General features: G+C 42.9%; 3 protein-coding genes across 4 annotated transcripts in view; 1 reads left to right on the top strand and 2 right to left on the bottom strand.

The window, feature by feature from the left end:
* Lin52 (lin-52 DREAM MuvB core complex component) overlaps positions 1-1,073 on the bottom strand; it is an 87,688-nt gene extending 86,615 nt beyond the window's left edge. Inside the window, exon 1 of one of the 2 annotated variants that reach the window (XM_016001421.3) lies at positions 817-1,073. In XM_016001421.3, coding sequence (XP_015856907.2) covers positions 817-847 — 31 coding nt within the window. In that variant the 5' untranslated portion in view covers positions 848-1,073. The remainder of the gene's footprint in view (positions 1-816) is intronic. The other variant, XM_076551070.1, reaches the window with a different exon arrangement.
* Aldh6a1 (aldehyde dehydrogenase 6 family member A1) lies at positions 874-27,714 on the top strand. The gene is made up of 12 exons (XM_042260911.2): positions 874-1,494; positions 13,598-13,654; positions 15,357-15,431; positions 15,594-15,755; positions 16,197-16,275; positions 17,360-17,662; positions 19,906-20,027; positions 21,118-21,307; positions 21,508-21,689; positions 23,686-23,865; positions 24,204-24,302; positions 26,011-27,714. The coding sequence occupies exons 1-12, from the start codon at positions 1,444-1,446 to the stop codon at positions 26,113-26,115; spliced, it is 1,605 nt and encodes a 534-aa protein (XP_042116845.1). The 5' UTR covers positions 874-1,443; the 3' UTR covers positions 26,116-27,714.
* The window catches only part of Bbof1 (basal body orientation factor 1), a 34,291-nt gene continuing 30,516 nt past the window's right edge, over positions 23,940-27,714 (bottom strand). Inside the window, exon 12 of the mRNA XM_042260910.2 lies at positions 23,940-24,425. Coding sequence (XP_042116844.2) covers positions 24,366-24,425 — 60 coding nt within the window. The 3' untranslated portion in view covers positions 23,940-24,365. The remainder of the gene's footprint in view (positions 24,426-27,714) is intronic.

The following is a 27,714-nucleotide window of genomic DNA, read 5'->3' as shown; positions in this document are numbered from 1 at the left end:
TAACAGAATAACTATGCTGACAGTGAATATACTGAGATACTGAATAACGACAGAAGGGCAATTCCAAATACGAAAACAGAACCTGGAGCAAAAGCATACGGGTATAACGACAATACCCAATTGCCACCTGAGATGACTTGCATCTTGAATGACATATAAGCAGAACTGTTCCTGTCCTCAGCCTCAGGAAACAACACACCCAGTAGAACAGTGCGGGTTAAGGGTTGAGACGCGTACGAACTACATTAACAAGCCTAATTTTCATTTCCCACGGGACTCAGGGCTAGGAACCCAGGTCCTCGCTTCTCCTGCTGCCGGGGCAACGGTCCTAAACTGAGAAGGAGACAGCATGTTTCTCTCCCGGCTCGATCCAGGGATGAACCCCGGTCCTCCTGTGAGTCACCAGTCACAGCTACGGCTTGAGAGACTCGCTCTCTACCTCTAACTGAGATGAGGACAGAACCAACACTCCAGGGGGCCGGTCCGGAAAGAAAGCTCCCTTTCCCCTCAGCAGCCCTTTTTGAGCCCTCAGCATCACCGATGGGCCAGGACAAACTGTCCTTCTTCCGGGAAAGTGTCTGGTTGGTGGCCTCCTTCACCCACCGAGTACACAGCCAGGCAGACCTGGTACTTGGCACCTCCGGAGACGCCGTGAGAACCCTGCTAGCTGAAAACCCGACACACCCCAAAGGAAGGAAAAAAGTGGGAGGTAAAGGAAAGGGGCCCAAGAAACAAGTGTAAGCATGAAGACAGTGGAAGTTCCCAGAGAAACAAGTAAAGAGACTGCAGGGCAACAATCTCCAAGCCGGCTCTTACCGTCCGTGGGAGACGCCATCTTCCAGCCCATGTCACGTGACGTGGCCAACCGTCGGCGGGAAAGCGAGGCCCCACAAGCCACGCCCCTACAGAGATAACCTATCCTCAACGCGCGGCCCGGGCCTGTCACCCTACCCCATAGGGTGATATTTGCCTAGTCCCACCCCAGACAGCAGCCCCGCCCGTGGCGTGGTAGTTAAGGAGGAACGTCGGCAAAATTCTCCCAGGGCCTTATTTACTTTCCTTAGCGAGGGGGCGGGGCCTCGGGGCGTGCCTACCTGCAGCCAATCGGAGTCCCCGGTTAGGGGGCGTCTTCCCTATCTCCGCTGGGTGCTTAATATGCAGCACCAAGTCGGGGGTGGGGGGGCGTCTCCCCATCTCCGCCAATAAAAAATCGACTGAAGTGAGAGGGGGCGAGAACGCTTCCGCCTCTGACCAATCACCTGTCCCCAGGGCTGGGAGTGATGGGTGGGAGTCAAGAGTTCTGACACATGATTGGTTAGGAGAAGTGGGCCTCTCCTCCAATGGAAAGGCCTGGCCTGCGGAGGGCGTGGCCTAGCGGTGTGACTTCTGGGGAGGCACTGGCAGTCGAGGCTCGGGGCAGCTGGGCAGAGGAGCTGGTGAACCATGGCGGCGGCGGTGGCGGCAGCGGCAGCAGTGCGGACCCGGATCCTGCAGGCGAGTGAGGGTGGCGACGAGGGACCATGATGTTAGGAATGGGTCCTTACCGCCCCGACTCTAAACCATGCTCCTGCGGGACAGACTTATTGGCCCATCCCCGTTTGCCGACCCTCGTTCCACTAGAACCCTGCGTCCGGGCTGTCACTCTGTACCGTCTCTGGCCCTGGATCTGGCCCCGAACCGTCACGCCTGGCTCTCCCTCCTTTTACTCCTGAGCTTTTCCTTTTCTGGCTCTGACCCATTCACCTCCAGTTCAGCTGAGTCCCTTGCTGTCCCTCACTGGCCTGCTTCTCTTTCTGGTTCCTCCTATGGTCTCATACTTCTGCACCAGCGACCTCTGTTCCCCAGGAACTCCCCCCTTTTGGTCACCTTTCTTAGAGTACATTCCTTTGCCAGGAGCGTTCCTTCCCCCACCCAACCTCTGATCATAATCTGAGGTGGGGATGGGGGATGGGAGCTCGCTAGGGACGTGCAACCAGGGTCAACGAAGGAACTTTGAATCGCCTAGAAATGTACCCTAGGTATTCACATCAAAGGCAGCCGTATTTGCTTGCTGTTTTCACAAACTATTATGATTCCTAGTGTTTTTTCACAAGCTCTAAGCCAAGTTAAACTTTCTCAGCGAAGTTAAACGGAGTTAACTTTTGGAGGTAAGTAAGGGCACGTTGTTATGCTAATAGTGCTTCATTCGAAGGACTAAACATTTCCCAAGCAGGTGGTGGAAAATGAGAGCCTAGGAAGACACATTCCCAAAGTGAGCCGCTCAGGTGCCAACACCCCCCCCCACACACACACACACACACACACTCTGCAAGACTGGGATTGGAGCCCTGCAGAAGCCAGCCCTAAGGCACTTATGGAGCTACAGAAACTTCAAGCCTGTAATCTCCAGCTTTCTTCTTCATAGCCTCTTGTGTGTTTGCACTTTAGCAAGGCCTCAGACTATGAGGCAAGATTTACTATGTTACTGGCAAGATTCATAATCCTGCATTAAGCAACATTGTCTCTCTCCTTACCCATTCAGCCTGGGAATGTCCTCTATAAAGTTGCACTTACATAAGTTTTATTTCTATTCATCGGTTTCTATGAGTTCTACTGCAGAAAAGTGTGCATTTTTTTAGATTGTTGGAGTCACCAAAGGTTCAGGTTTGAATATGCTGTTTAATGGGCCAGTGTGGAGAATGAGTTGGAGCCTTAGGGGCTTGGCATGACTTCACTTCCCTAGTTCTGTTCTGACTTCTCTTCCTAGTAACAGGACAGCATTTCCACTCGACATTTCCCATCACCAACCTCTTAAAGTCCTTTATAGAAATTGCCCCCTCCCCCATTCACTGTTAACCCCTATCACCACGAGTCACTGAGAACTGTAAGATATTTTGTCCTTTGCACAAAGGAGCAGAATCTCTCTTCCCATGCCTGTTATTTTTGAAACAAATATTCTTTTTTCTTTTCTTTTTAAAAACCAAATTGAGGAAACCTCTGAACTGACTTGGAAAAAGACCAGAAATAATTCTTAGACAGTTAGGAGTTACTGTAACATGACATGTTGATAAAGTCTAGTCTAAGTGGGCATGGAGGCACAAGTATGTAGGCCCCGCTCTTGGAGAAACGGAGGCAGGAAACTCTCTTGAGACCACTTCAAAACTAGCCTGGGGAGGGAACCAGCCAGAGAGCAGGAGGGGAGATGAGGAGGGTAAGTGAAGAAGAAATTGAAAAGCAACAGAGTATTAGGGCATGCCGGAAAATGCTTTCATGAAAACAATTACTAAAAAAAAAATCAAGAAACAATAATTTCCAAGCGAAAAAGTAAAATTGGAAGCTGGAGAGATAACTCCAAGATTTATAAGTAAGAGTGCTTACTGCTCTTCAGAGGACCTGAGTTCAATTCCCAGCACCCATACTGGGTAGCTCACAACTGTCTCTAACTCCACTTTTAGGGGATCTGATAGTTTCTGGTCTCCTAGGGTACGTGTACACACATTCCGTTCATGCACTTATACACACACAAAAAAATTTTTTTTAAATAAACTTTAACATAAACAGCAGCAAAAACACCTGGGTAACATACTAAGCCCCTATCACAAAAGGAAAAAGAAAAAGAAACAATAGAAAAATAAACAGAAAGGAGAAAATTGTCTAAATTCTGACAGCCATGACTATTAGAGGATTATCAGAAGAAACTATGAAGGATCAAATTCATGTTTCCAGAGTTTTTTGATTTATTTTTTAGGCTAGCAAACAAAGTAATGGGTGAATTTTCAGTGATTTTAAGTATTCAGCCTATCTTTTATGTTTGGGGATTAGTAGAATTTAGCCTAGACTCTGTTTTGTGAGATATTATCTTTCCCATTCAGAAATAAGAAAACCAGTTTTAATGGAACCCAGTGACCTGCCTCACTGATGCCTTGATAATCTGTAAAGTTAACCCTAACTCCACTACTCTCTAGTTTTGTTTTGTTTGTTTGTTTGGGGGGTTTTTTTTGTGTGGGGGGGGGTTGTTCTGTTTTGTTTTTGTTTTTGTTTTTTTGTTTTTTGAGACAGAGTTTCTCTTTGTAGTTTTGGTGCCTGTTCTGGATCTTGCTCTATAGACCAGGTTGGGCTCAAACTCACAAAGATCTGCCTGCCTCTGCTTCCCGAGCGCTGGAATTAAAGGCGTGCGCCACCACCACCCGGCCTACTCTCTAGTTTTAAGAATATCTGTGAAGATTTGAATTGAAAAATGCAGTGAAGTAAATTAGCTGACACTTCAGGTCATTGGCCCGAGATTACCTAGTTAGTAATTGATGGAGCTGAGAATTAGGACTTAGATCTTGGCATGCCTTTCTTCCTTTGCACTGTCCTAGACTTTTAACATATTCACAACTGAAATGCAAGGAAAGTGCTAGACAATTAAGGGTGCCCAGAGTACCAAAAGGACAGGGAACAAATGCCAAACTCAAACTGTCTAATTAAGCACAAGCTTCTAGAAGAGGTGATTCTGGGTTTGAATGTTGCAAGACTAGTAAGTCATTAGCCAAGGGGAGAAGACAAAGGAAACAGCAGGTAGGAAGTTAATATCTAGAGCAGTGGTTCTCAACCTGTGGGTCATGGTTCCTTGGTGTTGAATAATTCTTTCACAGAGGTTGCATATCAGATAGCCTGCATATCAGATATTTATATTATGATTCATAACAGTAGCAAAATGACAGTTAAGAAGCAGTAATGAAATAATTTTATGGTTGGGGGTCACCACAACATTAGGAACTGTATTAAAGGGTCATAGCATTAGGAAGGTTGAGAACCACTGCTCTAGAGCGTGAAAGTCGGAGGCTAGTTTTTTCAGAAATAATACTAATGAGTATTTCTTAAGAAATGCAGGGCTGGAGAGATGGCTCAGTGGCTAAGAGCACTAGATGCTCTTCCAGAGGACCTGAGTTTAATTCCCAGCAACCACATGGTGGCTCACAACCATCTATAATGTGATGTGATGCCCTCTGGTCACATGTAGGCATACATGCAGACAGAGCACTCATACCTAAAAAAACAAAACAAAACAAAAAACCCATAAATAAACACACACACAAATAAATAAATTAAAAAAAAAGAAATGCAAAGCAGATATGAGGTCTAACCCTGCAAAAACTACATGGTGATATTTCATTATAGTGGGTACACTGTCTGCTTTATCCTCTTTACATGAGGAAGGCTGTGTGTAAGTTAAAACACAAGGTTTAGCTGACCTAGAATGCTTAAATTAGCTGATCCATGCACTTTCTATCCTTAAGAACACATAAAATAATATTCGTAACAAATTATTGCTTGGTGAATATTCATCGTTTGATTCTGCAAAATATTAACAAATCCTCAGTCTATTAGGGGGATTAGGCTAGGGGCAGAGGACACAATGGTCTAGTGATCTCAAGAGAGAGACACTTAATCATTAAACAAGCTGCTATCCTGTAACGTGGAATGAAAAATGGGACATGTTGGGTGCTTAACCCATACCTGAGGTTGAAACTACCTAGAAAAGATGAAGGCCACCTAGAAACCTGAGGGGGTTGAGAATGAGCCAGGCAAGTGGAATGAAAGAGTTTCAGACATGATGGATCATCATACACATGTCCAGAAGGCTTGGACCAACCTTGAGGCGAAACAGTATAATGTCCAACTCCAGATGGTTGGAGCAGAGAACAAGGAGGAAGGAGCAATCGCACTATGAAACTAGAGAAGCAGGAGAACTACACAGTCTTCTAAACAGCGCCAGGGATGTTAATCTTGATTGCAAGGGCAGTAGAAAGCCATTGGAGGGGGTTTTTGTTTTGTTGTGTTGTTTTTTGCTGTTTTGTTTTGCTAAGAATGGAGCCCAGGAACTTGTACATGCTAGTTACTTTACTTCTGAGCTACACTCCAGCTCCATGGAAGGGTTTGCCATAAGTGGGTAGTCTAACCTACTTCCTCTTAGAAAGACCCTCTCTCTGATTGTGGAATAGAAACTAGATTCTGAGTTTGGCATGGTGGTGCACGCCTTTAATCCTAGCACTCGGGAGACAGAGGCAGGAGAATCTCTGTGAGTTCCAGGCCAGCCTGATCTACAGAGTGAGTTCTAGGACAGCCAGGGCTACACAAGGAAACCCTGTCTCAAAAACAAAATAACAGAAGAAACTGGGTTCAGAGCATGTAAGATTGGAAACTATGAGACTTATTGAAAAGTCACTGTTGAAATCTAGAGAGGAGAAGGCGGTGTGGTCAAAGACTTTTATGAAGATAGATGGTCAGGACATATTTGGTTCACTGATAGAGAAAGGGAGGAGATAAGGTGATGTGGTCAGCCAGGTGACTGAGGACCCCATTGCTCAGGTGGGTGGGCGGTAGGAAGTAAAGAAGATTGACAGGAGGAAAAGGAATTCAGCTTTCCAACATGATCCTAAGCAGAGGGATGAAAATAGTTCCATGGGTATGACCTGAAGATGGAGATTCTGGCTGAGAACTGCAGACCTGGGCATCATTGGAGTCTAATTAGGCCACTGGAGTAGCTGGAATCTCTCAAGGAGAGTGTACAGAACAAGAAGAAAGCAAGCCCAGGACTAAGCCTTGGGCAACTGAGTTAATGGCCAGGAACAGGAGAATGGGGGCCGGGGGATGGAAAGATGAGACACCAGGTCAGCACAGGAGACAAGAAATGAGAGTAATTAACCATGCCACTTTTGCTGTGAGGTCAAGTCTAAGGAAGACTTAGGAGGAGATAACAAATCACTGATATTTAGTTATGAAGGTTGGACTAGATTCAAGAGTTGAAGGGGGTTAAGTAAAGATAACTTACTAAAGGAAGAAACCCATTTGGTAATATCCAAGATCTCCTGGTGAAGATGGGAAAAGCCAACGGTCACTGGGATTTTGCTTCGCTCTCCTCAGCTCCCTGGTCCTTGTGATCACCATCAAAAGGGAGACACACATAGTATAGTGCAGAAGTGAAGCTCTCTGTTGGTGACCGTGGACAATGACCAAGGGGACCATTGTCATAAAGCACCTTCTCAAGAGCTGAGAGTGAACAGTGGACAAAGAAACCATCAGCCCAGCTTTCTTTCACTTGAATATTTCTTTTTTTTTTTTTTTTTTTTTTTTTTTTTTTCTCATTTATTTATTTATTTATTTATTTATTTTTTTATTTTTATTTTTTTCCATCACAGGCAATTTATTTTGTTCTATTCATTCACAGTTAATGCAGAAAATACTTGGAAACATTTCCATATAATATTTGACACAGAAATCATCAAATAGAAGTATATAATGTTGACAGGAGGCAGTACATTTATAATTTATAACCCCAAATGTATTTATAAATTAGAAATGGAAAGATCTACAAATGAAATTATGAAGGTTCACCAGTCATTTAATCTGTCAGTTTCTCATTCATTTTTATGTCTTAATAATATTCTATTGTATGAATAAGCCACATTTTATTTCTCTCCAGTATTTGATAGCTATTTGAGTTGTTTTAACTTTTTTACTATTAGCAACACACTGCTGTAAACCTTCATGTACATGTTTCATAGGTGCACATTTTCAGTAGTTTGAGGTTATATTCCTAAGGGTAGAATTGTTGAGTAACAGAGTAACAATGTTTTGCATTTTGACCAACCACCAGACTGTTTTGCCAAAGTGGCACACCATTTTACAATCTCACCAAATCCTTGTTTTTAAGGCTCTGATTTTTGTACAAAAGCATTCAATCATTCTGTCAGACCAAACCAGGAAAAGTAAGCTATAGTTCAGAGCTGTTCTATTCCATTTACTATGCAAAGCCAATCTTGGCGTTTGCAACTCTCAGCCCTTTTGAGTATTCTTGCAGTGTTCACCTTTTCCTCCACCACTTTTTTTTTCTTCTTTTTTTCTGGTTTATTTCTATCTATTACAAATGTATAAAAAGTCCTCCATCAACACTGCTGATAACAGCAGAACCTTGAGAAATATACCTTTGGTTTGCCTCAGAAAAGGAACACATATTGTACTGTAAAGTTTATAAAATTGGCGCAAAACATTGTAATAATGTTACAATACCAGTTTCAAGAGTTCAGTGACTAATGGGGAGCTGATGGGATACATGCAGAACTGTGAAAGCGATCTCACTTAGCCAGCTGTACACGTAGACTGTAAATCTACATTCAGATCATTTCTGAACTAAGACTATCATCTCAGTTTATCTGTTGAGGTCAACCAGGAAACCCTAGAATATACCTTGATTTTTGCAAAAAAACAAAATAGGGGGAGGGGTTTCTTCAGCATTTCAGTCCACGAGTAACAGTATCCTAACAGGCAAAGTGTTCTCTCACTGTCAACATAGAATGAACTGCTGCTGGAGGTCAACTTGGGCTTTAATTTGCATTAGCACTTACATGCATAGTAGTCCAAGTTGTTGACCTCATGACTTTAAAAAGTAACTCTAAAAAAGTAAAATGGCCCTTCTTGGAAGACTAAAGAAAGACATCCAGCCGCAGTTGTAAAAAGTCTCATCAAAACAATATACCCTTTTATGAATTACGCCTCAATTAAAAAAAAAAAAAGTAGCCCCAAATAAGAAGCAGCTCTGAAAAAGAAAATATAACTTAAGATATTTGAAAAAAAACAAGGTGAACACAGGTTCAAAAGTAATTAAGATATATTTTCTTAAGGCTATCTAGAATTAGGCTTTAAAGAATTCTACCATTTCAAGGTTACCACTAGTTACTAGATACCTATTTACAAACAAGATGTTCACCTTTTTTGTTCCTTTATCAAGAGAAAAATCTACCTTCAGACTATGAGGGTGGTGATGGGGAGGGACTAGGAAACAAGATTCAAACAATCCCATGCAAATATCACATTTTTCAAATGGAAGAACTCCAAACTGCACTAGAAGTTCCAATCACTAAGACACTTTCCATTGAAATGATTTAAGTACAACTACATGGCACCAAGGTTTAGGCCTAATATAGGCCTGACAACCAAGTCCTTGTTTTCTGGAAGAAAGGCCTCAAAAGTCCCACTCAGTTCCATATAAAAATACTTCAAAGATCAATTAGGTTTTCCTTTCCTTAATATTTTTGTTTTTGACTTCTAATCCTAAAGATTAGATTAAAACTTAGCTCATTTCCCAGAAGGCATTGCTTCCCTTTGCTCTATGAAAGAGTCCACCAAGACCTCTTCCTCAAAACCATCTAGCCCCAGCCTCCAGCCTTTGCTTGTGATGCATCTTTCTCAACATCCTGAAAAGGTAATGTAGGTAAAATATGCTCATAAACATTAAAACTAGTTATTAGAAAGACGTAACTAGCTTTATAATTTAAGTTTTAAAGCATAAATACTTGCAGCTTAATCTGCACTGACAATGATTGTCGAAGCCTAGAATTCAACATTTACAAATTCTCATTCACACACACAAAACACACTATTATCACACAACTTGTGTCTTGAGAGAATCTTCTGCTTTTTAAATCTTTGGCCTCCCAGTCAATCCCAAATTCAACCAACTTTTCCGAGTTCTGGTAGTTACCTGGACCACTGAGGCATTGCCACAAGACTTCTTCTCTTTTGAAACATCCTTTTTCTCTAGATATTAGGATAGCTACACCAGCTTGTTTCTTCTGTGGTGTATGTTGGTGTGGGATTATCTATTGCTTGATTTTTCATGGATGTGTTTAGCTTCTTTGGGTTGAATTTTCCCTTCTAGTGCTTTCTGTAGGGCTGGGTTTGTAGACAGGTATTGATTAAATCTGGTTTTATCCTGGAATATTTTGTTTACTCCGCCTATGGTGATTAAGAGTTTTGCTGGGTATAATAGTCTGGGTTGGCATCCGTGGTCTCTTAGTGTCTGCATGAGATTTGTCCATGATCTTCTAGCTTTCATAGTCTCTATTGAGTAGTCTGGTGTTATTCTGATGGGTTTACCTTTATATGTTACTTGGTCTTTTTCCTTTGCGGCTCTTAATATTTTTTCTTTGTTCTGTGTGTTTAGTGTTTTGATTATTATGTGGCGAGGGGACTTTTTTTTTGGATCCAGCCTATTCGGTGTTCTGTAAGCTTCTTGTATCTTCATAGGTATTTCTTTCTTTAGGTTAGGAAAGTTTTCTTCTATGATTTTGTTGAATATATTTTCTGTGCCTTTGAGTTGATATTCTTCTCCTTCTTCTATCCCTATTATTCTTAGGTTTGGTCTTTTCATGGTGTCCCAAATTTCCTGGACGTTTTGTGTTATGGCTTTTTTGTCTTTAGTGTTTTCTTTGACTGACGAATCTATTTTCTCTATCATGTCTTCAGTGTCAGAGATTCTCTGTTCCATCTCTTGCAATCGGTTGGTTATGCTCGTTTCTGTAGTTCCTGTTCGTTTTGTCAGGATTTCTATTTCCAGCATTCCCTCAGCATGTGTTTTCTTTATTGTCTCAAATTCATTTTTCAGATCTTGGAATGTTTCTTTCATCTGTTTAATTGCTTTTTCTTGGCTTGATTTGATTTCTTCCCATTTTTTGTTCGTTTTTTCTTCCATTTCTTTAAGGGAGTTTTTAATTTCCTCTCTAATGGAGTTTTTCATTTCCTCTTTAAGGGAAGTTTTTATTTCCTCTTTAAGAGAGTTTTTCATTTCCTCTTTAAGGAAAGTTTTTATTTCCTCTTTAAGGTAGTTTTTCATTTCCTCTTTAAGGAAAGTTTTTATTTCCTCATTGAGGGAATGTTTTATTTCTTCTTTAAGGGCCTCTATCATCTTCTTAAAGTCATTTTTAGGGTTGATCTCCTCTGTTTCTTCTGTCATGATATGTTTAGGTCTTGCAGGTGTAGAATCACTAGGTTCTGATGTTGCCATATAGGTCTTTATGTTGTTGCCTGTATTTTTGCACTGGCGTTTACTCATCTTTTCCTCTGTGCGGTGCAGGTGGTGTCTGTGTCTAAGAGTGCCTCTCTTGTTCTAATTTTTAGTCTTGGTTTAGTAGGGGTTCTTGGTTAAATTGGTGCTATTGGGCTGTTTCTTCAGGGACAGCTGATTTCAGTCGGTGAATTATATACTTATGATTCTCGTGATTTGGTTTGGTGACTGGGTAGCGCCTTCTTCTGTGTTCCCAGGTCACGTTTTGTTCATTTGTCAACTCAGCTGATCTTGTTTCTTCAGACTTCAAACTGTAGGCATCTGAATCCTCTCCCAGATGGGTTTCAGCTGAGCAGGGTAGTCTCACCAACACCTCCAAGTTGTTGGGTTTCACAGGATCAGCAGTTGGGCCCTGGGTTGTCCCCAGACGGAGTGTCCAGACTCGCCCTGGTTCCGACCCACGGAGATAGCCTCTTCCCCAGGTGTTGGGGCTAGGGGCATCCCCGTTCTAAGCTGTGTCCGCCCCTCTCCGTCCCCGGGCCTGTCCACCCCTGTGGCCCACGGCCACAGGCCCACCTGCGTCCACTTGTCTCCACCGCTGGGCCTGTATGTCCCTGTCAGCTGCCGCTGGGTCTGTCTACCTCTGCGAGCGGCCAATGGGCCTGTATGTCTCTGCCGGCTGCCGCCGCGGGCCTACCTACCTCTGCTCGTCACTGCTGCCGGGCCCATCCACCTCTGCGAACTGCCACGGGGCCTGTATATCTCTGCCGGTTGCCGCTGGGCCTGTATGTCCCTGTCGGCTGCTGCCACCGGGCCCTTCCACCGCCGCAAGTCACCGACCTGCGTCTGCCTGTCTCTGCCGCGTGGCCTGTCCACCTCTGTGGGCCGCCGCTGGGCCTGAATGTTGCTGTCAGCCGCCACCGCTGGTCCTGTCCACCTCTGTCTGCTTATCTCTGCCGCGTGGCCTGTACACCTCTGTGGGCCGCCGCTGGGCCTGAATGTGTCCGCCAGCTGCCGCTGGGCCTAAATGTCCCTGTCAGCCACTGCCGCCGGACCCGTCTACCTCCGCGGGCCGCTGCCACAGGCCTACCTGCGTCTGCTTGTCTCCGCCATCTTTTTTCCACTTGAATATTTCTTAAGTCAACTTTTCTAACATTTTTTAGAAATACAATGTGAGATTTAGCATTATTATAATTGAGCCTCCCTCCTTAATTCCCTGATTTTTTTAACCCTACCAAATATCAACGTATTTCCCTGCCATGAGATACCTGTGCCATTTTAAAAATAGCTTAATTAAAGCGAAATTGACACAAAATAATCTATACATATTTACAATATACCATCTGGCAAGCCTTAATGCCTGGGAAGTATCAGAGAATAATAAAAGTATTCATTACCACAGAATGTTCCTTTCAGCGCTCCTCACTGCTGCCCCTTTCACCCCTGGGTACCTGCAGATCTGATGATGCTATACATGAGCTTATATCACCTAGTTTTATATAAATAAAAAAAAATCACCTGCTATTTCATCTAATTCGTTTTCCCCTGGAACAGAGTCTCATAGCCCAGACTACTGGATGTATGATCCATCAGCTTCCTGAAGTACACCTCCATACTCAACTATTGCATTTTTTAAATTTTACTATTAGCATATATTTTATAAAAAATGGCCTCCATTGTCATATTTTCATACATATGTTCTCTGGTCACATTATCTAATAGTGGACATTTGTGTCATTACCAAGTTTGAGGCTAATGAAAGATGTTATGAGCATTTGTATTCAAGTATGTGTGAATATATATTTACATTTTATTACTATTTAATCTGTATCCACATTGGCCATAGACAATATTATTTATGGTTCATTACATTAACACTGATTTAAACTGTCTTCAACACTTACTTTAAGCTGGGCGGTGGTGACACACGCCTTTAATCCCAGCCCTGGGAGGCAGAGGCAGGTGGATCTCTGTGAGTTTGAGGCTGGCCTGAACTACAGAGTGAATTCCAAAACTACACAGAGAAACCCTGTCTTGAAAAACCAAAAAACAAAACAAAACAAAAAAAACCCACTTACTTTAAATATCATATTAAGTACTTTTTTTAGATTTGTGGTGACTATATTTTGCAAAATACAATATAATGACTAAAAAGATTCTTTAAATCAGGACTTCCTAGGACATCAGACAGTGGTAGCACACACCTTTAGTCCCAGCACTCAGGAGGCAGAGGCAGGTGGATCTCTGTGAGTTCGAGGCCAGCCTGGTCTACAAAGTGTACTCCAGAATGCCCAAGGCTACAAAGAGAAACCCTGCCTTGAAAAACTTAAAAAAAAAAAAATACTTCCCTGGAAATTCAGGACATGATCTTTATGATTTATTGTTTCCATAACTTTCTGTGTCTCCTAGTTTCTTGTCAGGATTTTCATTTGGTTAGTTGTTGGGGTTTTTGTGTTTGTTTGTTTTTGTTTTTAAAGACAGGGTATCTTTGTGTAGCCTTGGATGTTCTGGAACTAACTCTGTGGATCCAGCTGGACTCAAACTGGCAGAGATCCATCTGCCTCTGCCTCCCAAGTGCTAGGAATTAAGCCATGCACCATCATGGCCCGGAATTTATCAGATTTTGGTTTTGTTGAAATAGGGTCTTACCGTGTAGGCATGGCTGGTCTGAAACTCACTCTGTAGACCAAGGATGTCTCCAACTCACAGAGACCGCCTGTCTGTCTCCTGAGTGCTGAGATTAATATGCCACAACACCTGGCATTTATCAGATCCTTTTTAATCCCATAGGTTTCTTCTAAAGTAAACTCCACATGGTACCCAGCATCCTACTTCTCATCATCAGCGGTGAGTATGTAACGTGCTAAAGATGAACTTCTAAGAAAGAATCAGTGTAATTTTCAGGTATTTCCTTTTTATACGATTGTGATCAAAATGTATGTAACTTTTAGTTTGTTTTGCATTTTTTATTGAAATTTTTGTGTGTTTATGGTGTTTTGCCTGCACACATGCCTGTGCACCATGTGAGCCTGGTGTCTGCAGAGACCAGGAGAGGCTGTTGTGTATCCTGGAGCTGTTTTCAGATGGCTGTGAGTGGGTACTGGGAAGGAACTTGGGTCCTCTTAACTGCTGAACCATCTTCCAGCCCTTTGTTTTGTGTTTTTATTTTTTTTTTTTTTATTTTTTTTTTTTTTTTTTTGGTTTTTTCGAGACAGGGTTTCTCTGTGTAGCTTTGCGCCTTTCCTGGAGCTCACTTGGTAGCCCAGGCTGGCCTCGAACTCACAGAGATCCGCCTGGCTCTGCCTCCCGAGTGCTGGGATTAAAGGCGTGCGCCACCAACGCCCGGCTGTTTTGTGTTTTTAAAAACTGGTCTCATGCTGGGAGGTGGTGCAGCATACACACCTTTAATCCCAGCACTCTGGCGGCAGAGGCAGGTGAATCTCTGTGAGTTCAAGGCCAGCCTGGTCTACAAAGTGAGTTCCAGGACAGTCTACACAGAGAAACTACACAGAGAAACCCTGTCTTGAAAAACCAAAAAAGAAAAAAAAAAAAAAAAAAAAAAACAGGTCTCACACCTTTAGAGAGGCAGAGGCAGCTAAATCTCTGAGTTTGAGGCTAGCCTGGTCTACAGAGTGAGTTCCAGGATGGCCAGGGCTACACAGAGAAACTCTTGTCTCTAAAACAATACAAAAAACAGGTCTCATTATGTAGCCCTGTGTAGTGGGCAGCCATTCCAGCTTTGATCTGGAAGTTCCAACCCCCATTGAGACTCTGGCAACTGTCATGCTTACAAAGCGGGGCCAAGGGAGGCGACTGGAGACCCGAGATCTGGATGGGCCAGCGCTCTCTCTGTTCCTGGACCCTTGACGGTGGAGGTTGACTACTAAGCAGAGCTCCAGAGAACACCGCTGGATTGCGATACACCTTCCCCAGACCCCACAACCTACCTATCCCTTCATTTGTAAGTTACCCACTAAATAAATCTTCCTTTTAACTACATGGAGTGGCCTTAATAATTTCACCATAGCCCTGGCTTGACCGGGACTCACTATGTAGATCAGGCTGGCCTTCAACTCTTGCCTCAACTCTTCCCAAGTGCTAGGATTACAGATATGTGCCACCATGCCCAGAAAAATTTTCTACTTTAGTTTTCTTGTCTGTCACTATATCTATTATGTTTTAAACAGTTTCAGTGTTGCAAGATATTCTTTATAATTACAATTTTTAATGGCTGCATAATATTCCATCTGACGTATGTAACTTGATTTCCTTCATAGAACATTTAGTGTTCCTCAGGTTTTTCAGTATTGTGAAATAAGCATTCTTCTGTAGTTTTTAAAAATTCTTTTGGGTTATTTGTCTTGAACTTTACTGTCATAACATACAAATATTTCCATTGCTACTGGAAGTTTAAATTTTTGGTAGGGAAAGGGTTAGAGATGGCTCAGCAAGTAGATCCAATTATCCATCAACATTCCTTCCTCACAGAAAGAGAAGCAAAATAATTCATATAAAGGCTTTTTTTTTATGTGTGTATTTCTTTCTCTAGCCAACTGTAAAACTCTTCATTGATGGGAAATTTGTTGAATCCAAAACCGACAAATGGATTGACATCCACAACCCAGTAAGCAAAACTTTTCTGGACTTCAACCTAGTAGCCTAGAATTTGGGGAGCAAGGGACAGGGTGGGGGCTCGGGGCTCTACCACAAAGCACAGTGTTGCCCCTGTGAGTAGGCCAATGTGGGGAAGGTGAGGCCCTGGCAAAATGGGATGGCTTCTTTTCAGGCCACCAATGAGGTCATCGGCCGGGTCCCTCAGTCCACCAAGGCTGAAATGGCGGCAGCTGTTGCTGCCTGCAAGCGCGCTTTCCCTGCCTGGGCAGACACATCGATCTTGAGCCGTCAGCAGGTCCTGCTCCGCTACCAACAGCTTATCAAAGAAAACCTGGTAAGAACCCTGGGTGGTGGCCCAGCCTGTTTCCTAGGGTATGTTGGTCACCTCTTCAAAGACTCCACAATAGGGAGGACATTGAGCCTTGTGAGTTCTCTCTGTTTCGTCTGTCCTTGGAGGAAAATAGGGGCAGGGTGTAGAGCTCAGTGGCACAGTATGTGCTTAGTGAACATGAGCAAGACCCTGAATTCAGCCTGCATGGTGGTTCATACCTGTAATCCCAGCACTGGGGAGGTGGAGGCATGAAGATCCTGAGTTCAAGACCTGCCTCAACTACAGAGTGAGTTTGAGGCTAGCCTGGGCTACATGATACATTGTTGCCAAAAAAAAATCATCACCACCACCAACAAAATCATAACGTACATCCCCAACATCAAGAAAGTAAGTAAATAAAGGAACATCCTTGGATTAGTTTCTATTTGTGTGTTTTCTCTCTAGAAAGAAATTGCCAGGTTAATCACAATGGAACAAGGGAAGACTCTAGCTGATGCTGAAGGAGATGTATTCCGAGGCCTTCGTAAGCTGGGAGCCCCTCAGGGGACTTGGGGGAGAGGTCAAAAGAAGATGGGAGACATACCCCAGAATGGGGAGGTTGATTCTTTCTTTGTAAATTTTGCTATCCTGTGGTAACTTTTCCCTTCTTTCTCTCTCTCTGTTTTTTCTTCGTTTCGATTTGGTTTTTATAGCAGGCTTGCTTTTGGGCCACCAACCAGCTCCAAAATCTTGATATGGAGACTAATTATTAGTTATGAAGGCTGGACCTAATCTTATGTTTGGCCCGCTAGCTCTTATAACTTAATTTAACCTGTTTCTCATCATCTCTGTTTTACCCCGGGGCTTTTGACCTTTCTTTCATTCTGTGTGTCCTACCCCATGTCTGACTGGCTGGCAGCTGCCTGGCTGACCCCGATGTCTCACTCTCTTTCTCCCTCGTTCTCTCTCTCTTTATCCCAAGCCTAGATTCCTCCTCCTACTCTCTCTGTCTTCCAGCCCTGCCTCTCCCTCCTCTGCCTTCCTATTGGCCTTTTGGCTTTTTATTAGAATAATCAGATGCCTTAGGCAGGCAAAGCAACACATCTTTAGATTGTTAAACAAATGCAGCATGAACAAATGTAATACACCTTTACATAGATAAAGTAATATTTTTCAACATAAACAAAAGTACCACATCTTTACATAGTTAAAGTAATATTCCATAACAGTTTTTTTTTTGTCCTTTGAGGCAGAGGCTCACTGTGTATCTCTGGCTGCTAGCCTCAAACTCACAAAGATCCATCTGCCTCTGCCTCCTGAGTGCTGGGATTAAAGGCGTGCACCACCTCCCGGCCCAGCAATACCTTTTAAAACATTTTTAAAGACAATGCTTGTTTGGTACCTTTGAGACTAATTTGGTTTGGAGTGTTTGTTTGTAAGCTCAAATGATGTTTCAGAACAAATACGCATCTCACTGTCTCTCTTACCCCCTCAGAGAATCTGTTTATCTAATCTTCCCACATGGAAGGACAAATCCCATCATTGGTCTGACCCGCCCCTTATTCTCAGGATTGACTAGAGCGTGACAAAAGCTAAGTAGTGTTCAGTCTTTGTCTTCTCTCTTCCAGAGGTGGTTGAGCATGCCTGTAGTGTGACATCCCTCATGCTGGGAGAGACCATGCCGTCTATCACCAAAGACATGGACCTTTATTCCTACCGTCTGCCTCTGGGCGTGTGTGCAGGCATTGCCCCGTTTAATTTTCCTGCCATGATCCCCCTTTGGATGTTTCCCATGGCTATGGTTTGTGGAAATACTTTCCTAATGAAGCCATCAGAGCGAGTACCTGGAGCAACAATGCTTCTTGCTAAGTTGCTTCAGGATTCTGGTGCCCCCGATGGAACACTGAACATCATCCACGGACAACATGAAGGTAACTTTTTCCTGTGGGTACTTATCTGACTTCCGGTGTTCGTATTGATTGGTAATGTTAATGTTCATTTATGGGCATGTGATTCTCTGTGTGTCTGCCACATATGTATGGGAGCCCACAGAGGCCAGATCAGGGCATTGGATCTCCTGAAGTTGGAGTTATAGGTGTTTGTGAGGTGCCCAGTATGGGTACTGAGAACTGAATTCATATCCTGTGGAAGAGTGAGAAGCATTCTCTGTAGGCTAAGCTGGCCTTGAAACTCTCCGAGATCCCACCTGACTCTGCCTCCCAAGTGCTGGGATTAAAGGCATGTGCCACCACTGCCCAACTATGAGAACCATTCTTAACTACTGAGCCATCTCTCAGGCTCTATGATTGGGAATTATAGTATGAGGAAATTAGCAAGGAAGGATTTTACTAATAGTAACCTCCATGTTTTCGGTTATATGTCCTAACCATCTTGCCATCTGGATGGGCTAAAGTAACTAACTAGGAGTGTTTCTTATTCTATACTACACACAGGATACCAGAAAAATGGATTAGGACCAGACAAAGATAAGATTAAAGAGAAACTTTATTTTCTTGTTTAATATCTTAACATCCCTTTAAGGGAGGTACTATTTTTCATCTTACAGACGAGAAAATGCACCGGGCGGTGGTGGCGCATGCCTTTAATCCCAGCACTTGGGAGGCAGAGTCAGGCAGATCTCTGTGAGTTCGAGGACAGCCTAGTCTACAGAGATCCAGGACAGACACCAAAACTATACAGAGAAACCCTGTCTCGAAAAAAAACAAAACAAAAGAACAACAACAAGAAGAGAAAGAGAGAGAGAAAACAGAGGCAGAGTACAATTAAGTCATTTGCTCTAAGTAACACTACTGGAAACTAGGAAAATTAGTGTTGGACCCCAAAATCTGAGGGTCTCGAGTGGGCGCCCCAAGAACCCAGACCAGTTGATGCAATAGCAAGAGATTTTTATTAAAGCTTCTATATAGAAGGGCAAACTCTGCTCCTAAGAGCAAGAGCCGCATCTTACTGTAGCCCCATGAGGGCTTTTAAAGGAAAAACCCACAAGATTACAATTCCCATACAATTTCATATGGATTGATTTATGTCTAGAGGCTAATTTTCTAAGATCATGGTCTGGTTACAGAGTAATCACAGAGGGGGTACAGTTATGTCAACAGGTACATTCTTCCTGAAACCTCAAGGGGGGTATCAGGGCGGGAGTGGAGTTTACACACAGGTCACGGTGGTCCTTCCTGGAACACCTGCAACTATCCCAGTCACAGTTGAGCACATCTCTTAACAGAAATCTCTTTACATTGTTATATGGTTACAGGGGAGATTGAACAATGGCTGAGTCAACTTGCTCTTGGAACTAGATTTTTAGTTTCTCATTTCCTGGTGCTTCAAGTTTCTCTTTTCCTGAGGCTCGGGGGTGTAAGCCTGAAGGGCTAGGGTCTTTCATTAGGATATGTCTATCCAGGAAGGCTGGCTCCGGTTCTTACTCTTAAATATTGTACCCTATCTATAACCTCTGCATGAGGTTCTTAAGTATTTGAGAATCTTAGATATAACGTATGCTTAAAGGGAAAAATAAAGAGGTTGAGTTTTGAAAGACTGTTACTTTATTTGAGGAAAATAGAAATTGTAGTCTTTATGGGCTGTTAAAATGGATCAGCATGTAAAGGTACTTGGCAAGTAAGCAGGATCCCTGAAACCCATACAGAAGTAGGAGGAGAAGACCAATTCCACAAAGCTGTCCTCTGACGTCTACACGCACAGAGACACACATCATCATCATTATCAAACACACATGCTCTCTAATAATAATAAAGTTTAAAGAAATTATGACTTTCACAGATTAGAAATGTTTCCACTTAGAAGTGTTTCTAAAATACTAATGAAAATAAATAAATAAAATTTATAATGTAAAGACAGGTATGGTGGCACACGACTATAAAGCCAGGATTTGGGGGATGGAGGCAAGTGGACCTCTGTGAGTTTGAGACCAGCCTGGTCTAGTGAGCCCCAGGCCACCAGCCAGGGGTACATAGTGAGACCCTGTCTCGAAAACAAAACAAATTGTCGTTTAAGAGAAATAAGAGCACACCACAGTGGAATTTCCATGTAGAAATGTATGAATGTTAATTCACAGTATGGGGCAAGGGAAGGTTTACTGTTGATAAACCTATGGGCTGTTAATTCTTTATGGTAATTGCTTATTTTCTTTTTAAAGCTGTAAATTTCATTTGCGATCATCCAGACATCAAAGCAATCAGCTTTGTGGGCTCCAACCAGGCAGGAGAGTACATCTTTGAAAGAGGGTCAAGAAACGGCAAGAGGGTTCAGGCCAATATGGTAACTTCCCATTCCTTTTGCTTCTCAGACTTGGCTGTGTGGCTATGTAAGGCCTGGGGATGTCCTCAGTAGACGGCCAGTGTTTGTCATTCGTCCTGAGTGTCTGCTGCCTTAGTCCCTGAACCTTGTGGAGTTTAATTCTGTTATGGTGATCATCTTTTACCATATACAATTAATCTTGGTGACAAAGGGCACATTCCACCTCAAAAATGTTGCTTCAATTCTTTAGTCTTCAGCATTAACAGCCAATTTTCCCTTTCTAGACCTTATTTCTTGCTTCTTTTAAAAGTATATCTTAACTACCAATGGTATGGCTTAAAAATATGATAAAGGTATGGTTACCCCTGAGGTTATTTATCTGTACAACCAGTTTGTCAAGGAAATGAAAGGGGCCAGTCCACAGAAGGCACTGGTTCATGTGTCCTCATATAATACATAGTTTACTTTTGTATTCTACTATTTTTTTGTTTTGCTTTGGTTTGGTTTTTTGAGATAGAGTTTCTGTGGGTAGCCCTGGCTGTCCTGAAACTGACTTTGTAGACCAAGCTAGCCTTGAACTCAAGAGATCTGCCTGCCTCCACCTCCCAAGTGCTGGGATTAAAGGTGTGCACCAACACTGCCCAGTGTCTACTAGTCTCTTAACCTGTCAATTTGAAAGTAACAGCCTCCCCACCACTACCACCTTGTAAATGGTTTTGACCTAAATAGATACATACCAGTTTCTCAAGAAGATTAAAATAACATGGAGCCTGTTTAGTATTGCTTAGACTTCAGCAGTATTAAAAACAATCTCTGGCCTGTGCTACAGAGTGAGTTCAATACTAGCTTTGGCAACTTAGTGAGAATTTGTCTCAAAGTAAAATGATTAAAAAAAGAAAGATATGCCTCAATGGCTGACACTTCCTTGGCATATATGAGGCCTACATTCAATTCTCAATACTACAAAATTTTGAAATTAAAAAAAAATTGTTTAAAATAACAAAAGATAGTCTTTCTTAGCTTCTCATTTTATGTATCAGATTCTTTGCGTAAGTTCTTGGCTTAACTTAATTTAGCTAAGAAGACCTGTGCACTTTCTGCACTTCTTTAGGGAGCCAAAAACCATGGGGTAGTCATGCCGGATGCCAATAAGGAAAACACTCTCAACCAGCTGGTCGGGGCCGCATTCGGAGCTGCTGGCCAACGCTGCATGGCTCTTTCAACAGCCATCCTCGTAGGGGAAGCCAAGAAGTGGCTGCCAGAGTTGGTGGAGCGGGCCAAAACTCTGCAGGTCAATGCAGGTAATCAGGCCCCTGCCAAGTAACTTCAGACTTTGCTTCTCTGGCACTAACTTTTTAGATCTGGCCTTGGCCTTGTCCAAGGGAGCAGTTGTATATACTCCTGCCATTACCTCTCTTCAATTCTCCTTGTCATTCAGAGTTATTTCAGCAGTGAAATTTTATGTTAATAACAACCTTTGACACGTCTACTTGTTTTACAGGAGACCAGCCTGGAGCTGATCTCGGCCCTCTGATCACTCCCCAGGCCAAAGAGCGAGTCTGCAATCTGATTGATAGTGGAAAACAAGAGGGAGCTTCCATCCTTCTGGATGGGCGAAAAATTAAAGTCAAAGGCTATGAAAATGGTAACTTTGTTGGACCGACCATCATTTCCAATGTCAAGGTAAACAACTCTGGATTATTTCACAAGTGCAACAACTGAAAACACCTTCAAGGCTGTGGAATCTCTAATTTATAAGTAAAGATATTAAAGAGGCTAACTCTTGCCAGGATTGCTCAGTTATTCTGTCTGAAAGCTAAGTTAAGTCTGAATTCCTGACTTCCGACCAGAGTTCTTTCCACTATGTAGCACATGTCCTGGTTGGCTTTCTATTGCTGTGATAAAACATGACTAAAGGCTACTTAGGGGCAAAAATGGTGTATCTGGTTCTTTTGTTCTGATCAGTCAGTCAGTCAGTGAGGGAATTCAGAGTAGGAAATCATGGCAAGAACATAGAAGCAGAAACTGAAGCGGAGACCATGGAGGAAGGCTGCTTACCGGCTTGATCCTCATGACTGGTTCATCCAGGACCACCTGCCCAGGGATGGCACCACCCACAGTGGGCTGGGCCCTCTATCACCAATAATTAACCAAGAAAACACCACACAGATATGACCACATGCCCATTTGCTGGAGGCAATTCCTCAGTTAAGGTTCCCATCCCAGGTGACTGCTGGGATGTGTCAAGATAACACAAAACCATCCAGTATAGCAGATTGTCCCTGGAAGGCAAGGTATCCTCAGCTTTGCAGAGATGCAATCTCTGTGACAGCTATTCAGGTGTGTAGTATAAAAATCAATCACAAGTACGTGGCTATGTTCCAGTAAAATTTATTTATGGACACACATTTGGATTTTATAATTTTTGTTTGTTTTGTTTTGTTTTTCAAGACAGGGTTTCTGTATGTAACATTCCTGGCTGTCCTGGAACTTGCTTTATAGACTAGGCTGACCTCAAACTCACTGAGATCTGCCTGCCTCTGCCTCCCCAGTGCTGGGATTAAAGGCGTGTGCCACCACTGCCCAGCTGGATTTTATAATATTATGTAATGAAATACTCTTCTGAATTTTTTCCTAACCATAAAAAAGGTAAAAACTATTCTCAGCTGTGGGCTGTATAAAAACAAGCAGCTGTCGAATTTGGCCGATAGGCAGTCGTTAAAACCTTTGTCTTACAGTTCCCTTTCCCACCTGCTCCTAACTACTGTACTGTCCCAATCAATATATTAACTACCCAGTATTTATAGAATATCTTGCCCTGTGCCCAAAAGTTAATTTCATCTTTACCAAAATGAAACAAAAGAAAAAGAAAGCTGGGCGGTGGTGGCGCACGCCTTTAATCCCAGCACTTGGGAGGCAGAGGCAGGTGGATCTCTGAGTTCGAGGCCAGCTTGAGCTACAAAGTGAGTTCCAGGAAAGGTGCAAATCTACACAGAGAAACCCTGTCTCAAAAAACCAAAAAAAAAAAAAAAAAAAAGGAAAAGAAAAAGAAATCATCTATCAATATTTATTTATCAAAGTTTGAGAGTCTCTCAGCTCCCCATTCATGACCAAATTGAGGCAGACTTTTCGTTGTGTGTCTTCATGAATCCCGAAAGATCACGGGTTGAAGTTTCTTGCCACAGAACTGAGAGGAAAATGTATTGGCAGCAGACACAGCTGGCTTGGTGCAATGGTGAAGGATGTTTTGAATATTTGACAAGAACCCAGTATCAAAACTGGAGACTTATTTGGAGGCAAAGGAATGGATGAGAAAGGATGTTTGTTACAAGGCATTCCGCAAGGAGTTCCTAGAAAAGTTCTGGTATACTAACATATGTTTGATTCATAAAACTGACTTTTCACTTAACTTTCATTAACAACTTATGAACCGAGTTGGACAGGTATTAAAAAGGAAGCTGGTGATGGGTCTTGAACTTGAAATAGAGTAATGAAAAGCAAAGAATGCAAGAATTCCAAGTTACTTATATGGTGGGAGCTCCACAGGTCTCTACCTTTTGAAAGATTCCTAGCAAGAAAGCTGCCGTGGAGACGACGGGGCATGAGTCAGGGAGCCAAAAATGCATTAAATACTCACTTCAAAGAGCTGACTTCTTTCTGGACCCATCTCTCTTGACAGCCAAGTATGACCTGTTACAAAGAAGAGATTTTCGGGCCAGTTCTTGTGGTTCTGGAGACGGACACATTGGATGAAGCCATCAAGATTGTAAATGACAACCCATATGGAAATGGAACGGCCATCTTCACCACCAATGGAGCCACCGCACGGAAATATTCTCACATGGTGGACGTCGGACAGGTTGGTGAAAGGAATTTCTAAGACTCTTACAGCTAAGAGGAGGAGACAGTGAACAATGATCAGTCAAGTGCGACTTGTTTCAAGACTGCACCTTTAATTGCCCATAATTCCCCAGTCCTTCCTCAGGAAGAAAAGTGCTTAGGGTGGAGCACAGGTACAAGATGGCTACTTAAAATCGCTGCTTCCAAAAAACCCAAACTAAGCAAAGTCTAACATCCAAAGAAAAAAATAAACCGGGGGGGGGAGGGGGGGGGGCGCTCTGTTGTCTTTGTCTTCTATCTACGTGGACACTGGTTGGAGCCTTCCGACAGTTGGTGATGTGCGTCTCTTCTCTCTAGGTGGGCGTCAATGTCCCCATTCCAGTGCCTCTGCCAATGTTTTCCTTCACCGGCTCTCGATCGTCCTTCAGGGGAGACACCAATTTCTATGGCAAACAGGTAACTGTGGAGGTGGAATTTTCTTTCCTTTGAGAAACTTTCTTGAACACATTCAGAGCAAGATTACATAAAGGACTGGCTGGAATCTGTTATGGAGTCTTGTCTGCTCTGTTTCTCGGGCTCCTGAAAAATAGATTTAAAAGTTAACAAAATTTTGCCAACCCTGTCTCTTCTTGAGTAACTCAAGACAGTATGTTTAGAGGAAAGAGCGTAAGGAAATCCAAATCTTTGTGTAGATCTTTCTTTTTCCTGTAACCCTGTCATCTGAATAACTTCTAAACATTTATCCTGTCTTGGTTTAAAGATCTTCAAGCTGTTTTGTTTTGTTTTGCTTTTTCATTTTTTTCTGAAACAGGGTTTCTCTGTGTAGTTTTGGTGCCTGACCTGGAACTCACTCTGTAGACCAGGCTGGCCTTGAACTCACAGAGATACACCTGCCTCTGCCTCCCAAGTGCTGGGATTAAAGGCTTGTGCCACCACCACCCGGCTTGATAGAAATTGTTGAATACCAGTTACTTTGCCATGTTATTTCAGTTTCTGCTTACAACTCTGATAAAAGGTGAGTTTTTAATCACAGACAGGGCTCAAGGTTAAGCTATAGTAAACTCTAAAAGCAGGATCTGAGCAAAGTCTATTGACTTTGCTGCATAGTCAGCTCTGAAATAGAGTGGCGTGAAAATTTAACCAGATTACACTGTTCAGTTTTTCTACTTTGGGTCCCCTATGCTTAAAATTCTAACTTCAGTATATTAATGATGTCTAAGTTTTGACTGTTTAGTATCTAGCAAGTATTATGCTAAGTGTCTTTATTATTTAATTCTTTGTGCCAGAGGTGGGGAGCGGGTATCCATGCGGAGGTCAGAGGACAACCTTGGATATTGATCTTTGCATCTTGACTCCTTGTGTTTGCCAGACTAGCTGGCCCTTGAACTTGCAGACCTTCTCCTCTTTCTGCCTCCCATCTCACCATACAGGATTACTGAAGCTTGCTACGACACCTGACTTTTACCTAGGCTCTAGGAATCTGAACTCAGGTCCTAATGTGGCAACTGCTTTACCCACAAAGACATCTCCTCGGACTTACTTATTTTTTGGAGACATGGTCTTATATATCCTAAGATGGTTTCCAACTCAACTGTTGTAGCTAAGGATGACCCTGAACTTTTGATCCTCCTGCTTCTACCTCTTGTATCTTGGGATTATAGGCATATACTACTACCATGCCTGGTCCATTCCATGTTGGAGATTGAATCCAGGGCTTCATGCATGTTAGACAAGAATTCTACCAATTGAGTTATATTCCAGTCCTATAAATGTGGTTTTTATTTTGGAGGGGGTTATTTTAATTTTTTATTTATAGGTATTTTGCCTACATATATGTCTGTGTACTATATGCGTGATTGATTCCCTCAGAGGCCAGAAAAGGGTGTTGGATCCCCTGGAACTGGATTTATAGGTGATTGTGAGCTGCCAAGTGGATACTGAGAATCAAACCTGGGTCCTTCTGCAAGAGCAGAGGCACTCTTAACAGCTGAGCCATCTCTCTACACTCCCATAAATCTTTTATCTCATAAACATTGGATTTTGTTGCACCAATTACTCAAATAGGAACATGAGTAGTATTCATAGCACCACCTTCAAAAATTAATTTTAAGAGTTGATATACTCCTAGAAGTACAAGCTGACGCTTTTTCTCTGTCCTTTTTAGGGCATCCAGTTCTACACCCAGCTAAAGACTATCACATCTCAGTGGAAAGAGGAGGATTCGACTCTTTCCTCACCTGCCGTAGTCATGCCTACCATGGGACGCTAGAAGCAAGTTCTCCCAGACTCAGTCCAACCCGAGCAATCTCCCAGCATTCTTGGCTACCTTCACTTGCCATCTTTGCTCAGATCAGACCCATGAGATTGGAATATGTTACGACTCTCAGAACTGTCAGTCCCTTCCTAGTAATAGGGAGACTACAGGAAACACCATGCTGGGTCTGAACCTGCTCTGCATCCTTCTTTTCTGACTACAGGGAAACACTATGCTGGGTCTGGACTTGTTCTGCATCCTTCTATTCTGGAGGTCATTGTGAAGTGTTTACCTGGAGTCAGAGCTTAGACCTGTCTTCTAACAGTTCTCCTGATGACTTGGAGGGGAATAGGCGACAGATCTCCTAATTATTGGAAGGACTCTTGGGTAGGGAAGGAGGGTAGAAACAGTTCACCCTCTGGTTGAGCCTCAAACACAGCCCTCCATGATTCCCACACTACATAAGATTTAACCTATTTTTCTTCCCGCCCCCCCCCCCCCAGACAGGGTTTCTCTGTGTAGCTTTGTGCCTTTCCTGGAACTCACTCTGTAGCCCAGGCTGGCCTCGAACTCACAGAGATTCGCCTGGCTCTGCCTCCAGAGTGCTGGGATTAAAGGCATGTGCCACCACTGCCCGGCTTAACCTATTTTTCTTATCCAAACATTTTAAGCACTGCTTCTTTTCTGCTCAGTGGCCCTTTCTTCTCATTTTGATTCATGACCACTACTTAATTCTGTCATTGTCCATGGTCTTTTCTACAACACTTCTCAAAGATACCTCAGGATATAAGTGATGCGCTAGCTTTTTGTTATATGTGCCATGTTTCATGGTTTGCTTCAGCGATCATTAATCAGTGCTCCAGCCATTAATTCAGATGCAAACAAATCCTTAGAAAAATTATTTCACAAGTTATTTGTGACCCAGAAATCAAAGAATGTGCCAATCATGAAAATGGGTAAGACTCTTGGCCTTAACCAAACCTATTATTATTTGCCAAATTTTATGTTATTCTTTCTTCTTCTTCTTCTTCTCCTCCTCCTCCTCCTCCTCCTCCTCCTCCTCCTCCTTCTCCTTCTTCTTCTTCCTCTTCTTTTTTTGTTTTTGTTTATTCAAGACAGGGTTTCTCTGTGTAGCTTTGGAGCCTGTCCTGAATCTCACTCTGTAGATCAGGCTGGCCTCGAACTCACAGAGATCTGCCTGCCTCTGCCTCCCAAGTGCTGGGATTAAAGGCGTGCATCATCACCACCTGGCCTAGTTGAAACTTTTTAATGAAAGTTCTTTTCATATAGAATAATTGATTGGACTACAAGAAACTTAAAAGTTTCCATTCAACTGCCTTTAAACTTTTAGGCCTCTCTGATAATCTAAGCCTTAAGTCAGAAGAGACTGATGGGATGAACAGAAGAGTCTGTCTGTCTGTCTGACCTGTCTGAAGCCCAGCTCTCTGAGCTGGAGGCTGCTGGCTCTGCTAGCCTCGTCATCACGGCTTACTCAGCTGAGGTACTGGTCACTTATTTCACTCTGTTCTGGACAGTCACGTGGACAGTGCTGCTCTAGTCTACCGGGTAATTTGAGGAGTTAAAATAAAGGTGGTGAAAAGCCTTGAAAATTTC

Source organism: Peromyscus maniculatus, chromosome 14 (assembly GCF_049852395.1).
Source record: "Peromyscus maniculatus bairdii isolate BWxNUB_F1_BW_parent chromosome 14, HU_Pman_BW_mat_3.1, whole genome shotgun sequence".
NCBI lineage: Eukaryota > Metazoa > Chordata > Mammalia > Rodentia > Cricetidae > Peromyscus > Peromyscus maniculatus.
The sequence above is the reverse complement of the archived record's forward strand: the minus strand, read 5'-3'. Positions and strand labels throughout refer to the sequence as shown.